Genomic DNA, 15,907 nt, shown 5'->3' on the forward strand with positions numbered 1-15,907 from the left:
GTCTGGTTTGTAATCTCTCTCTGCTTCAGATTCCTGTCTGTAAAGGCGGGGATGATAATTTCCCTGCCTCACAGGGATGCTGTGAAGATAAATTCATTAACATTCGTGAGGCCCCAAGATACTGTGGTGAAGAGGCCCCTATAAGCATATACATTTGTAATTAACATTTTACCCCATTTAGGAATCAGATACAGAAAACATTGACAACAGTTGCAATTGTTTGTTGCAGTGTTATTTTTAAAAGTACTACAATGGCATATAATTAAACAACAAAACATGTAATCAATAAAAAATGCACCACAGACACTGTATCACTAAGAAAGCCAGTAACTTTACTGATTTGTCTGCAAAATACAAATTATACCTTATTTCCAGCAGGAGAAACTTGTGAAATTTTCCCATTTTTGTTCACTACAGACAGCTGAATTAAGTCCCTTGAGATACACAGATGTGGTTTAACTTAGTTATAACATCTTGTCATCTAGTGGCGACAAAGTCCAGCTTATGCCGCTGTGAGCCTCTATTTTAATACTTGTTGCAAATGCTTGTATATGCCCCCCATTTACAAGCTTACTTTTTAACTACCATTGTTTAATGGAAACAACTCCCCAGAAAAAGAAGAAGAAGAAGCAGGAAACAAAAAGGATACAACAAACCATCTGAAGCAATCCAAGTATAATGCCTAAGGTAACTCAGGTTTTACATTATTTATTCCACAAAGGACACAGGTACTGCATTTTTTATTTGTCGTTGAACTGACCTCTTTGAATCAAACTGAGGTATGGATCAGTCTGAGGTATGAGCAGGGAAGGGAAAATGCAACACCTGATTACGAAAATAATCAAATGGAGAATTTTGAGCAGACGGCGTGGCTCAAAGCTTGGATTGCTCCACATCTTTGGTTAAAATATATTAACAAAAGCCTTTGATTACATCTACAGTCTGAAGCATTCTAACAGACACCAATGTTCCATCAGTCCTTCAAGAGCTCTGTAGTGGCAGGAAATTAATGCCATATAAGTGACGACATCACAGCAGATGGCATAAACAGGAACAGATGAAGTATGCCATGTTTAGGCAACAGCCTTTATTGAGGTTTCAAGTGGCTTTTAAAAAATTACAAAGCATTTACTTTCTAAGAGAAGAAGAGGAAAAAGAAAACAAAACAGCATTGGTACGTCTATAGTTAAAAGATGGGTATATAGGATAATACATACAATACAAAAGGATTGACATTCTTGAAAACAGTATATTGAGTTGTTTTATTCTTACTTTAGCTTTACCTGAAAAAGATCTGAGAACAACAAATATTTTTATATTATTCATTAAAAAACATTAAATTCCACTTTTGGGAAAAATATAAGCCATTTTGTTATAAAACACAACTTGTGAAAAACAGTGAAATGATAAAAGCTCCATTGTGAAAGGCAACAAAGCATACAATATACAGATTGTGCAACTGTGTATATCATATCATTGTTGCCAGCAATTGGGCTAACTGAAAACACCTTTTTAGAGAAGGATTAGTTTAGATACAACAATATTTGGAGATGTACTAAATGCCACTTAAGGTATTTGAACTTGCAATTAAGAATGTTGCCTAAAACATTATATACCATGGATTAATGTAAAGTAAATGTTAATACTCTTTTAGGGCTCTGCCCCAAACTCCTTAAATACAAAGGAATCACACGATAAACCCAAATTACCTTTGCAAACACAATACATGGTAAGTTACAGATAAAGGAACAGGTAAAAGTAGACAGTTATAGTTTACAGAAAGTTACTTCACAATCAAAGTTGTGCTTCTTTTAATTAGATCAGTTTACAGATATGTATTATCCCCCACTATCTTGCCACTACACTTTCGTTGAGCTCAGTAGCAGGAACAAAAGGGACGACTGGCATCCGTATTCATGTGATTCGATTTGTGTTTGTTTGTATAAAACCATGGTTAGAATTACTAAAAATTGCCATGGCAATACCTTTCATGCTACTTTCTGCTAGTGACTTAAGGTAATGTATGTTATACCACTACTGTCTTAGAATCTCAAATTTCCTTTTCTTGTGCTGCTGAGGCAAATTGTAAGATAAACTATTAATATGGCTATTCTTCATATTTCAATAGACTGACTCCCCTGCCCCCATTGACAAGTTACTACTAACAATACTGATAAACCTAAGTTTTTTTAAATGGCAAGGTACATTTGTGATATATTTGCATATTTTAGACACATTAAACTTTAAAAATCTCAGACTGAGAATATGAGAATAGATTCATTTTAAGGTGAGGAAATGTATTTTGAAAAAGAGTTTTGTGTTTTAAAAAACTGATTATGGGCACTAGTCTCACTTTTTGTTATGCACACATATCTTTCGTCTGATCCCACAGATTGCTCTATGAGATAGGATGGATGCAACAGCAACATGTTGTTCTGCTTAGAGAGCATCCAAAATACGTAGCAATGCACTAGCCTTTGCATGACCAAGTGTGCACTTGTAGTCAGGTTGCATATAAAGGAAGAGCCCAAGTCATAATGCACCATGTACACTATACACCATTTGCTACCACAGAGAGGTAGACTTTATCAATGAGCGGTGCACAGCAACTGCATGTACAGATGGGAAATAGAGGGTATGTTTCCCGTAACATAACCTCTCCATGTTGATACTTAGACAGCTATTGCAGCTCGATTCCTTACTGTGTCAATGCATCTAAGTGGGAGACAGAACTACTCTTGAAAAGAAGAAACATTATCAGTTGTATGATGGCACTAAAATCTTAAAGGGGAATTGTGCAAAAAAAAAAAAAAAAAAAGCCAACAAATCCCACCCAACATAAATGCTGAACTAAAAATCCTGTATTCCACCATTTTCCTGTAATAGTACATGAGGGACAAAGAGGAACTAAAATGAATGGGATATTCTTTCTGTCTAAGTGATTTTAATTAAAGAAAAAAATATATGACAGGAGAAAATGGTGGATGCCCTATGCAAAACCTGTTTGGGTGAAATACACAGGAGACATTGTTCAACAACATTCCCTCTGTGCGACAATGTGTGAGAATTATGGTGACCTGTTGGCTAAGTATTGGTTGTACAAGATAAATCTGCTTTTGAATGCTTCTTTTATTGACCACCCAAATCTCTCTAAGATTTCTAAAACTCTATAACTTGTGTTTCTGTGCTAACTCCTCACTTTTGATTCCTTTCTCCACTACTTGTTGAGCTCTTCACCTGCACTCAATTATCTGGCAGCCTAAAAAGATGCACATCCAATTCTAGCAGACAGAATATCAGCTTCATTTAATTTATGAGAAAGGGCCAAGTTATGCCACTTTGTCATTTAATTGTGGAAAACTACAAGATATGCAGGACATAAGTAGTATCAGGGCCCTGAACTTGTTACAATGCACAAAACAGCATGAAAGAACTAATCAGTATATACAATGGATCTCAGTTCACCCAATGGTTTGTAAATGTTGTATTAAAATGATTTAGGGGTGTTACATCTTGGGTAAATTCTAACCTTTTACAGATTAGTTTTTTGACAGCTGACTTTGAATTTGTAAAATGTATGCAGAGTAAAAGAAAACCAAAAGAAAATAGTTACTTAAATGTGCAACTGCACAAATATAATCCCCCCACTATTAAGATAACAAAAACTTTTGCTATTACCATAATTATTATATATATTAGAAAGCTATACACAAGCATGTTAATTTCACAGATTTTTTTTAAAAGATTCTTAATATTTTATATAATTAGAAATACACATTTCAAAAACAAAACTTCTGCAAAGAGAAAACAGTTATCTTGGTTAGCAAAGCATGGAGTTCTTCATGGCTTAGGGTAGTGCTTTCTATACAAAAAGTCCTCTGTTTTCTTCAGGACTGTTTAAAATATTAGCGAAGCTATCAAGGAAAAAAAACACACATTTTGGCTTAAGGAAACTACAAAAAGCCACAAATGCTTTGCAAACTTTGTCTTACTTTTTAATATGAAAATAAGCAAAATGTAATGTACATATTTTTCTATTTTTTATTTAATACGTAATGCAGACCCAGAATTTTAAAAATTAAATATGTTAGCCCTCAAACGCAACATTTTTACAAGTATGGTCCTCTTTTACATGTCTTTGATCCTTTTAACTGAGTGCCATACTCCAATGATATGCCTGCATGTTTGTGAGCATTATAGGTATGGTAGGTGACCCAGACTCTTTCTAACATTTATTCATGGCCACCCATTGCTGGGTCTGTCAAAACATCTGTACATTTTCTATATGTTGCATAACACCTGCTTTCTCTCTCAGTAAAGTCTGCCACTTTCTGGCAAATGTTTCCTTTTTTCTATTTACATGTAAATAACGTTGAACCTGCAACATGACACTATCTATTGTAACATACATTTTGCAAGGGAGCACAACAGTGAAAAGAAGTTAGCCTTAAAATCTATTTTGTACAAGTGTTCTGTTGTACAACTCAAGTGCTAAGCTTATCTCAGCATTTCTGTTTATCCTTATACTGTATCACTGAGGCAATTTAAAAGTACTTTTACAAAACAGAGTACCTGACTTTTTTTTTTCCACACACGGCACATATAATGCATATCGACCCCCCCCCCCCCACCCCCATTAAGGTATAGCACACACACACTGCAAGAAAAAACCTAATAGGTAATAACGTTATCATGTTGCCCATCCTTCAGAGAGCCGCATGCGCTTGACAGAGGGGCTTTCCCTTTCGTCCGGCGAAGGTCTGGTGAGTCCAATGGGGGAGTGGAATTCGTTCCGATGATCCTCTCGGTCGCTTCCATCATATGAGCTGCTACAGCTGCTCAAGCTGTCAACAGGAGATCTCCCCGCCTCGTGGCGCGTGTGCTGTGGGTATCTCGAGGGTGTGGTGGTACGGTCTCTAGGAGGAGAAACAGGTTCTGACTTGATGTTGAGGCTTTGAGTAGAAGGCAGGGAGAGATTTGTACTCTGAGATAAATGAGTGCTAGTGCAAGCTCTGTAGGAGGAAAGGAAACCCAGTTACAGACTGAGGAGGCATGGAGCCCCCAGAAACGTACAAACACTTGCCCAAAACATCAGTTTAAAGACTCCTATGGATAACAGTGCATGCCAGGAATGTGAGGAATATTCTCTAAGAAATACTGAGACCCAGTGAAAGGCAAGGGAGGCATCACAACAGACATGACCCTCTTGAATGGCTCTATGGTATACCCTATAAAGAAATTCTATTTTTTTTTGTAAGTGCTATGATACATTTTGGATGCTGAGACGTTGCACTATTGAAACCACTAGAGTTTTCTTTATAACTGATGAATATTAGAACATAAGAATGGCATTACTGGGTCACACCAACGGTCCGCTAGCCAAGTGTCCTGTCTTATGGCAGTGGCCAGTGCCAGACGCTTCGGAGGGAATTAACAGAACAGGGCAATTATAGAGTGATCTGTCTCGTCATCCAGTCCCAGTGTCTGGTAGACAAAGGTTTAGGGATACCCAGAGCATGGGGTTGCATCTCTGCCCATCTTGGCTAATCACCATTGATGGACCTATCCTCCATGGATTTAGCTAATTCTTTTTTGAACCTAATTATACTTCTGGCCTTCACAACATCCCGTTAACAAGTTCCACAGATTCACTGTGCATTGTGTGAAGAAGTACTTTATGTTTGTTTTAAACCTGTTGCCTATTAATTTCATTGGATGTTCCCTAGTTCTTGTTATATGAAGGGGTAAATAACACTTTCCCATTCACTTTCTCCACACCAGTCAGGATTTTATAGATGTCCATCATATCCCCCCTTAGTCGTCTCTCTTCTAAGATGCACAGTCCCAGTTTTTTTAATCTCTTCTCAGGTGGAAGCTAATTTTTGGTGCTCGTCTCTGTACTTTTCCCAGTGATAATACATCTTTTTTGAGACGGGTCGACCAGAACTGCATGCAGTATTGAAGGTGTGGGAATGAAATGGATTTATATAGAGGCATTACAATATTTTCTGTCTTATTATCTATCTCTGTCTTAATGGTTCCTATTCGGTTCGCTTTTAGGACTGCTGCTGCACATGGAGCAGACGTTTTCAGAGAGCTCTCCATGATGACTCCAAGATCTCTTTCTGAGTGCGAACAGCTAATTCAAACGCCATCATTTTGCATGTATAGTTAGGATTATGTTTTCCAATGTGCATTTCTTTTGCATTTATCAACACTGAATTTCATCTGCCATTTTGTTGCCCAGTCACTGTTTTGTGTGATCTCTTTGTAACTCTTCGCAGTCAGCTTTGGACTTAACTGTCTTGAGTAGTTTTGTATCATCTGCAAATTTTGCCACCTCACCGTACACCCCTTTTTCTATTAAGGAATATGTTGAACAGCACTGGACTCAGTACGGATCCTGGGGGGACCCCACTATTTACCTCTCTCCACTGTGAAAACTGACCAGTTATTCCTACCATTTGTTTCTTGTCTTAACCAGGTACTGATCCATATGCATCTGTGTATGCATGCACAGGTGGTGACAGGGGAAGCAAGGAGTTTCTGTGGAGATCAATCAGATTAGATCAGATGCACAGAAGCACTGTTTCAGAGTAGCAGCCGTGTTAGTCTGTATCCGCAAAAAGAACTGGAGTACTTGTGGCACCTTAGAGACTAACAAATTTATTTGAGCGTAAGCTTTCATGAGCTACAGCCCACTTCATCGGATGCATGCAGTGGAAAATACAGTGGGGAGATTCTATATACACAGAGAACATGAAACAATGGGTGTTACCATACACACTGTAACGAGAGTGATCAGGTAAGATGAGCTATTACCAGCAGGAGAGAAAAAAAACCTTTTGTAGTTACAATGAAGGTGGGCCATTTCCAGCAGTTGACAAGAACGTGTGAGGAACAGTGGGGGGTCAGGAAATAAACATGGGGAAATAGTTTTACTTTGTGTAATGACACATCCACTCCCAGTCTCTATTCAAGCCTGATGTAATGGTGTCCAGTTTGCAAATTAATTCCAATTCAGCGGTCTCTCATTGGAGTCTGTTTTTGAAGTTTTTTTGTTGAAGAATTGCAACTTTTAGGTCTGTAATCGAGTGACCTGATGATGGTCCTGTGATGGGCCTAATCACATCAGGCCCAACAAAGAAAATAACAGAACTAGCCGTCACCTTCAGCTCCCAACTAAAACCTGTCCAGCGCATCATCAAGGATCTACAACCTATCCTGAAGGACGACCGATCACTCTCACAGATCTTGGGAGACAGGCCAGTCCTTGCTTACAGACAGCCCCCCAACCTGAAGCAAATACTCACCAGCAACCACACACCACACAACAAAAACACTAACCCAGGAACCTATCCTTGCAACAAAGCCCGTTGCCAACTGTGTCCACATATCTATTCAGGGGACACCATCATAGGGCCTAATCACATCAGCCACACTATCAGAGGCTAGTTCACCTGCACATTTACCAATGTGATATATGCCATCATGTGCCAGCAATGCCCCTCTGCCATGTACATTGGCCAAACTGGACAGTCTCTACGTAAAAGAATAAATGGACACAAATCAGACGTCAAGAATTATAACATTCAAAAACCAGTCGGAGAACACTTCAATCTCTCTGGTCACTCGATTACAGACCTAAAAGTTGCAATTCTTCAACAAAAAAACTTCAAAAACAGACTCCAACAAGAGACTGCTGAATTGGAATTAATTTGCAAACTGGACACCATTACATTAGGCTTGAATAAAGACTGGGAATGGATGTGTCATTACACAAAGTAAAACTATTTCCCATGTTTATTTCCTGCCCCCCCCTGTTCCTCACACGTTCTTGTCAACTGCTGGAAATGGCCCACCTTGATTATCACCACAAAAGGTTTTTTTTCTCTCTTGCTGATAATAGCTCACCTTACCTGATCACTCTCGTTACAGTGTGTATGGTAACACCCATGTTCCCTGTGTATATAGGATCTCCCCACTGTATTTTCCACTGCATGCATCCAATGAAGTGGGCTGAAGCTCACGAAAGTTTATGCTCAAATAAATTTGTTAGTCTCTAAGGTGCCACAAGTACTCCTTTTCTTTTAGAAGTATTGTTACCATCAGTCACACTGATGAGTAGCAATGTACAAGATAATGCAGACTGTGTAAGTTTTTTAACTTCAAAAATGAAAAGACTTCAAATTAGCTGAAACTTGAAAGGGATTAATATTGAAAAAAATATCCTAGGCAGGTTAGGATTTGACATATTAATCTATGCTACAGATTTAAGAATCCTAAATTCAAAATATTATTTGTGTCTTTTAATCAATAAGCTACCAGAGACTTTTAGTTGAAATGTAATTGAGAATGTCAGGGGAATATATTGCTTTGCATGTGGGCACACCCAACTCAAACAAGGAGTGTTATAAATACCAACAAAAGCTATAGTTCTCACTATGTTATTGTTAAAAGAGGAAAGAAAGAAAATATGCTAAATGCTTATTCTAACTTGATTTTTTGTTTGCATATTTGTGTGCACAGGTTAGAGGCAGTGGGGAGCTGTAATGTGTGGGAGCGAGAGAAATAGGAAAAATGTTCATTATTCTAAAATAAGGGAGGAATGATACCACTTGCCTTTGAAGAATGTTTTGTACAAAAGCACCACCTACTGGCCAAAACTGAATTTCCTTTTTTTTATTATACATATCTCAAACGTATCTTTCTTATTGTTATTATATTCTGAGGCATGGTTCCAGGTTAGAACCATGAATCAGGCTGAAGTTAGAGTCCCCAACACATAATTTCATAGGTTTTAAGAGTGAGGGGATATTTGGAGGGATTTTACTTATGCAACATCTACTGTTACTCCAGTGAAAGGCAAAACAGTATTCTGTCTCATTTTGGCAGATTTATACTTGAAACGATTTGGCTTCTCTCCTGAAATTATATCAAACGCTTTTATCACTAATTGTCACAATGTTTAATAATGGATGGCTATTGTTAGACAACAAAGACAGAACAAAGTGCTCCAACAACGATTACTTTAAACTATCCTGCATTCATTTAAAACAGTTTGTCAAAAATTGCCACTGTACCCTCCCCCAAGCATATTGCAGGGCTCATTGATGCAAATGTTTTTAAAAGTGCAGTGAGGTGTACAATTACTTCCCTCATGCACTCCCAAATACATTCTGAAGGCAAAGGGGGTGATCTCTGTTGCATTTTGGAAGTATGTTTTAAATGTGTGGAGAAAACTGTTTGTTAATTTCAGATGTGGTCATTTCTACTTACTCAGTGAAATATTCTACTTTTGCCAAGACCTTCACAAAAAAAAAACGTCAAGAAATAAAAATATACTCCTGATTTTTTTCATTTTCCTATGGATTTAATCTTGTATCCCCTTAGGAGAGGTTCGGGCTGTGCCTGGGATTGTATGCTGGCAGTTCAATAAATATTTTAGACTAGGGGTGGCTGTGAATACAAAACTTGGCTCTGAATCTGAAATTCCTCAACATATGGGGTGTTGGGACCTGGAGATTTGGTTTGGGACTGCCTGTGATAGAGACCCTTGATATATTGCTCTCTAGAGATTGGGACTCTTTTAAAACACAGGAATATAATTCTTCAATCCAGGGTAAAGGCAAGTATATCAGTGAAATTTTCTCACATGATTTGATGAAACACACTGATCTGTATCTCTTTACATACATTGCACTATATTATATATTACAGTCTCCATAGGCAGCAAGTTTCGGAAAGACAGGTAGGATGAGGATTTCTTGAGAAATACAGCTGGCAGTATTGCCATCTAATGTGTGTTACTCTTGGTACAGAGGTTCAGGAACCAGTGTGAAAACATGCCTCTTTAGTCTTCATTAGCCAAAATGTTGTGAATCATAAGCGGATGCGATTCATTACAAGTGAGGATAGCCCACTATGCATGGGTCTACATAGCAAGTGTGAATAAGACTTAGAATGCAAGGTGGGAGACTGCAACTATATGAAGGACTGATCTGATTTCTTCATTAGAAAAGGGTAGGACACAGGTGCTTTTCACTATTAAATCCAAATTCTGCATGGGGTAAATACCTGGTTTTGCCTTTACATGTTAATGAAGCAAATATCAATGTCTATTTTACACAAATGTTTAGTTTACCATCATATAAAATGCATTACACAGACCCAGGCTAATATTATCTTTGCCTTTTGAACAACACAGCAACCTCCCTGAAACATAAATGGGGTTTAATGTAGAAAATCCAAAGGGCAAAAGAAAATGATTTAATTTTAAAGAATTCTATACAATTACTAAACATCAATTATTCATCAGATAACACCAGCAAATTGGTTAAAACTATAGTGAAGAGCCAAATTATCAGGCACACAGATAAACACAGTATGTTGCCAAAGAGTCAATAAGGCTTTTGTAAAGGGAAATCATGCCTCACCAATCTATTAGAATTCTTTGAGGGTGTCAACAAACATGTGGACAAGGGTGAGTCAATCAATATAGGGTACTTGGACTTTCAGAAAACCTTTGACAAGGTCCCTCACCAATGGCTTGTAAGCAATCATGGGATAAGAGCGAAGGTCCTCTCATGGATTAGTAACTGGTTAAAATATACGAAATAAAGGGTAGGAATAAGTGGTCAGTTTTCACAGTGGAGAGAGATAAATAGCGAGGTCCCCCAAGGATCTGTATTGGAACCTGTGGTCGTCAACATATTCATAAATGATCTAGGAAAAGGAGTAAACACTGAGGTGGCAAAGTTTGCAGACAATACAAAACTACTCATGATAGTTAAGTTCAAAGCTGACTGCAAAGCATTACAAAGGGATCTCACAAAACTGGGTGACTGGTGAAAACAATTGCAGATGAATTTCTGTGTTGATAAATGCAAAGTAATGCACATTGAAAAACAGAATTCCAACTATACACACAAAACGATAGGGTTTTAGTTAGCTGTTATCACTCAAGACAAAGATCTTGAAGACATTGTGGATAGTTCTCTGAAAACAGCTGCTCAATGTCTAGTGGCAGTCAGAAAAAGCTAACAGAATGTTAGAAACCATTACGAAAGGGGCAGATAATAAGTCAGAAAATATAATGCCACTATATAAATTCATAGTACCTTGAATACTGCATGCAGTTCTGGTCGACCCATCTAAAAAAGACATATGAAAATTGTCAAAAGTACAGAGAAGGGTAACAAAAATGAGTGGAACAGCTTCCATATGAGGAGAGATTAAAAAGACGGTTCAGTTTGGAAAGAGACTAAGGGAGCGTATGACAGAGTCTATAAAATTGTGATGGCCGTGGAGAAAGTGAAAAAGGAAGGTGTTGTTCACCCCCTCACATAACACAAGATCCAGGGGTTGCCCAATAAAATTAATAGGCAGCAGGTTTAAAACAAACACAAAGAAGTACTTCTTCACACAACATGCAGTCAACCCGTGGAACTCATTGACAGGGAATGCTGTGAAGCCTAAAGTCTAACTTGGTTCAAAAAGAATTAGCTAAGTTTATTGAGGATAGATCCATCACAGGTTATTGGCGAAGATGGTCAAGGATGCAGCCCCATGCACTGGATGTCCCTAAACTCTGACTTCCAGAAGCTGGGACTAGATGAGAGGGGATGGATCACTTGATAATTGTCCTGTTCATTCCCTCTGGAGCATCTGGCACTGGCTGCTGTCAGAGGACAGGATATGGGCTAGGATGGACCATTGGTTTGACTCAGTATGACTGTTCTTATGTTCTTATAATCCACTCACACTGACATTAATGTGGTCATCTTTGTCATACATTGCACAGAAAACATTTAATAATAAAGGAAATATCAAATATTAAACTCAATTCACATTCAAATCAATATGAGTGGCACACAGAGATTATTCGATGTACATCAGCTGGGGCAAATATGATTCCCCCTTTGGGTATGGAAGGTTCATTAGGAAGTAGAGTTAGCATGGCTCTTCTGTGCAGGGGCTAGGAAATGTCAGGATGCAAGGAATCTGCAAAGGGAGATTTGACCTTGTATGCCAGTGAGGTATATTCTGTATGGGTCTCCATCTGTTCTAACCTCCAGTTGGAATTTGAGTCAGGGTGGGAAGAGGCCTGGGGTATTACTGGTGAATCTATGACCACATGGCCCTTGACAACACAGATTTTCATGGAGAGGGAAAGATGACAATATATAGGGAGAGGAGAGCATCCCATATAACCTTTTCTTTTCTCTCGTGCCCCGCCCCCCAGGGCTTTTTCTCTGGTTTTGCTTTCCTCCTTGCCACAGAATACCTTTATTTGCACATGTGTGTGAGTGAGGGTATCTAGGGCTCAGCACTGGATATTAACCAAGACCTTGAGAATTTACAGTTATAACTACTAACTATTTGGTCTGTTAGTCAAGAATCTTGGAGCAAGCTTATGAATCTGAGCCAATCCTTTATTCCATAGAGTTGAGAAAGGTTTGGAGACGCTTCCATCGTTATATAAATAAGCGTCTATATAAAAAATTCTTTTGAATAAATATTGTGGTTGAGTATTTAAGTCTGCATTTTTATTTATGAAACCCATTCTTTTGCTCGTAGCTAAGACTCAAAGCAGAAAATGTGCTGTCTTAGATTGATAATTATGGACAAGGAAGAATGTATGCCATGTAGGGGAGTCATGTGGCTCAAGAAATTGGCAACTGGACACAGAACCTTTCACTTGTAGGTTAGAGCTCAAACCCACTTCAGGTCAGTAGTGACCAACAACTCGTGGCTTTTGTTGATCAATCTAAAATAGGTAGTTCTTAGAGGAGAGGTGTCAAAAACAGGAACACCTTTTCATGGAAAATTGACCCTTTTTAGTAAGAAAAATTTCAAATGTAATTTTTTTTGATCAGCTATAGAGCTGGTAAAAAAAAAAAAAGGCCAAAAACTGAACAGACATGAGGTCTGTACTACTGTGATGTCCTTTGAAATTATCCCTCCAACACTGCTCAGAAACATGGACACTAGTATTGTTGCCAGTCAGTGACTGGACCAAGATGAAGAGCAGTGGTTCTTCTGCTCTCGTCTGAGAGCCTTTTCAGACACTGCTGCCAAAACAGCCGCCGTTGGGGAGCACAGATTCATGGGTGCCCAGGCCACCTGGGACAAGTTGTAATACTACCTATGCTCCTGTGCCATGTGGAGTGGAACATGCGCTGTTTTGTATTGCTATAGGCACTGGTGACAGACCCCCTGGAGAATCTGCATGCCTCCCCTATTAACTGCCCTGTCTGAGGCACATCATAGGTCTTTCCCAAAGCTTGTTTAACAGAAAACACACATTCATTGTTCTCTTAAGTCCCTCCAAATAAACGTATTAGTTCTGAACATATTAACCTATTTTCCCTACCTTTGCATCCCCTGGAACTCACCTCCCTCAGCTAGTATAGTATAGGAATTTGGAGGCAGGTCAACCCCATTTTCAGTCTGTTTGCTCAAATTTCTGAGAATGGCTGAGGGGTTTGGGTACCTAGAGTTCTTACAGAGAGTGGGGCATTTCTTCATATCTTTGAAGTTCTAGTTAGCTGATTCTTCTGCTCATGTGGGCTGGGTTTGTTCTTATAAATTTGTGTTTGAACTGTGCATTTTAAAGGAATTGTTAAATCACCCAGAGCTTAGGATAGGTGCTTTTGTATATAAATCTCAATGCACAAAATAAAACAAAGAAATCATGCTTATTTTCTGCATAAGTGGAAGACTCCTCTGGGGCTGTCAATGAAACAGTTTTCATAGTACTAACTTCACTTGAAAATTATTGAAAAAATAATTTTAAAACCAGCAGCCCAAAACATGTTCCACTAGGCACAGCCATTAATTTTTAACTTTTTTGTGATATGAATTAGAAACATATGATGATGTGTGACATATTTAAAAAGGCATGCTGTTTGTTTAGGATTTAATTTATACTTTGTTTGGTTAACCAAATAGTCTTATTATGGTAAACCAATGAAAACAATCAACTTTACAGTAAATTATACGGTGATAGCTAACATGTGAGTTTTCAGTTTCTTTAGGATTTTATATCCCTAGATGTACAGTTAACGTGTTTGCCCCAAAACAGTACATGCCTCAAAAAGAAAAGCAATAAGGAAGGAATAATGAAGACGTATTAAGACTATTTTTTCTAAATCAGCACATTTTTGGTTGTATGTGTTTATACAGTTAATATCTGTAACTATGTAACTCTTTTTTTTATAGAAATGGTATTCAAAAAGTATATGTTTCTTCTAAACCTTTGTTTAGTTATTCCTCTAAAAACCCAAGCCAATGGCGCACAAGAGGTCAGATAAATTACAAAGAGAATTTTGAAGTTTAAACCACATTTACAACATTAAATACTTTCAGATTATGGCGGCAGTCTGGCAAAAAAATTAAAGCTTATGTGTAACATTTGTCTTCTTTGAAAAAGGTTGATTTAATACTTTCAAATGCTAGTGAACTAAAACTTTACTAGTTGATATATTCAGTCACTTTTAATTTGCACTTTTCTCAATGAACAACTTTCAATTCAAGCATGTCTGGCCATATCTTTAGCTATAATGTTTGTAGTGCCAGCATACACCTAGGACTTGGCTCACTAGGATTTGTAGGAGTTCAGCATCTCTGAAAATCAGGCCCTTAAAGTTTATTTCAATTAGCCAATAGTTTTGTTTGTTTGTTAAATGAATTAGGTTGTTTTTCTCTTGTGAATTTCATATTTTTAAAATATTTAAACCATATAGGACTGTTTTATGTAGGCTTCACAGCTACTGGAGAAATATCTTGAAAATGCCACTAGAGGGCATGAATACATATTCTCTTAGATACAGGCAAACCAAAATTAGGTTTATCTGCTGTCAGATTCTTAGTCACAATTATGTTATACTTCTATAAAGCAGTTTCAAATAAATGAAACTTGCAAGTCACAGCTGAGCAGATGGAAGTATGTGATTATCAGACAAGGTTATGGATTCATCTCAGGTTAAATCATTATGCTATTCTTATTTATCAGTGATTTAAAAATATGTAAAATTTGCAAATTTTACTTTAAAAGTGTGCACTGACCTACATGGAATCAAAAAGCTTAAGGGAAACAAAAAGCAAAAGAAGCACAATGATGAGTGTACTGTTTTGTTCTTCTGTGTTGGAAATAAAATATCACTTAGACAAATGAAGGATTAGATAAACAACAGTACGCTTTCCTACAACACTGAGAAAGAGCTAGGAAACAGAAGACTGCAGTTTAGCTACCTGCCAAGCTTCTGATGTGATACCAATTTTCCAGTTTTGGATTTTGAAAGTGGAGTTGTTACACATAGTAGACTTTTGTTGATATGTTATCTCATTTATGATTTGGGATTAATTGGGTTACGGAAGCCATTGTTTCTCATGCAAACCAGTGATAAGTAACGTACAATGATAGGATAATCTAAGGAATATTACTTACCCCAATTGACTGAGGGCAGATGGTGGCATGTTATGTAGGTGCTGCTGTTGCCAGCCAGTTACTGAACCAAGATGAAGCGCACTGGCTGTATTAAACCCAGAGAGAGATGATAAGTCTGCACTACTCAGTGAGTATTCTAGATATGAAAACAGAACAGACAATAGCTAAATTAAGTGGAAAATAATTAAACAATAAGAAGAACCGTAATTTAAATTTTCATTCATAATGTAATAAGCTTTTTTATCTTCAATATGCCAGTGGTATTAAATTGCACTAACAAAACTGGAGCTTTTCTTAAGTCAACTAATCAGTTTGGGAACAAATAATGCACTAAAAACATCCTCTAATGTATGGAGGCATTTCTGGACATAAAGATCCAGAAATGTTCTTGAACCAAACAGTCATCATTGCCATGCATAAATAGTCATAGATTCATAGTCTTTAAGGCCAGAAGAG

At 37.7% G+C, this 15,907-nt stretch overlaps 1 protein-coding gene across 39 annotated transcripts in view; it reads right to left on the minus strand.

Moving 5' to 3' along the window:
• Positions 1 to 311: 311 nt before the first annotated feature.
• Positions 312 to 15,907, minus strand: part of MEF2C (myocyte enhancer factor 2C) — a 158,465-nt gene continuing 142,869 nt past the window's right edge. For 19 of the 39 annotated variants that reach the window (XM_043546623.1, XM_043546621.1, XM_037903209.1 and 16 more), the window contains 3 exons: positions 15,452 to 15,587; positions 11,121 to 11,153; positions 312 to 5,012 (listed from right to left, as the gene is read on the minus strand). In XM_043546623.1, coding sequence (XP_043402558.1) covers positions 4,691 to 5,012; positions 11,121 to 11,153; positions 15,452 to 15,587 — 491 coding nt within the window. In that variant the 3' untranslated portion in view covers positions 312 to 4,690. Of the gene's footprint in view, positions 5,013 to 10,166; positions 10,216 to 11,120; positions 11,154 to 15,451; positions 15,588 to 15,907 lie in introns of those variants that run through there. The other 20 variants (XM_043546642.1, XM_043546636.1, XM_043546635.1 and 17 more) reach the window with 3 other exon arrangements.

Source organism: Chelonia mydas, chromosome 5, assembly GCF_015237465.2.
Source record: "Chelonia mydas isolate rCheMyd1 chromosome 5, rCheMyd1.pri.v2, whole genome shotgun sequence".
Classification (NCBI taxonomy): domain Eukaryota; kingdom Metazoa; phylum Chordata; order Testudines; family Cheloniidae; genus Chelonia; species Chelonia mydas.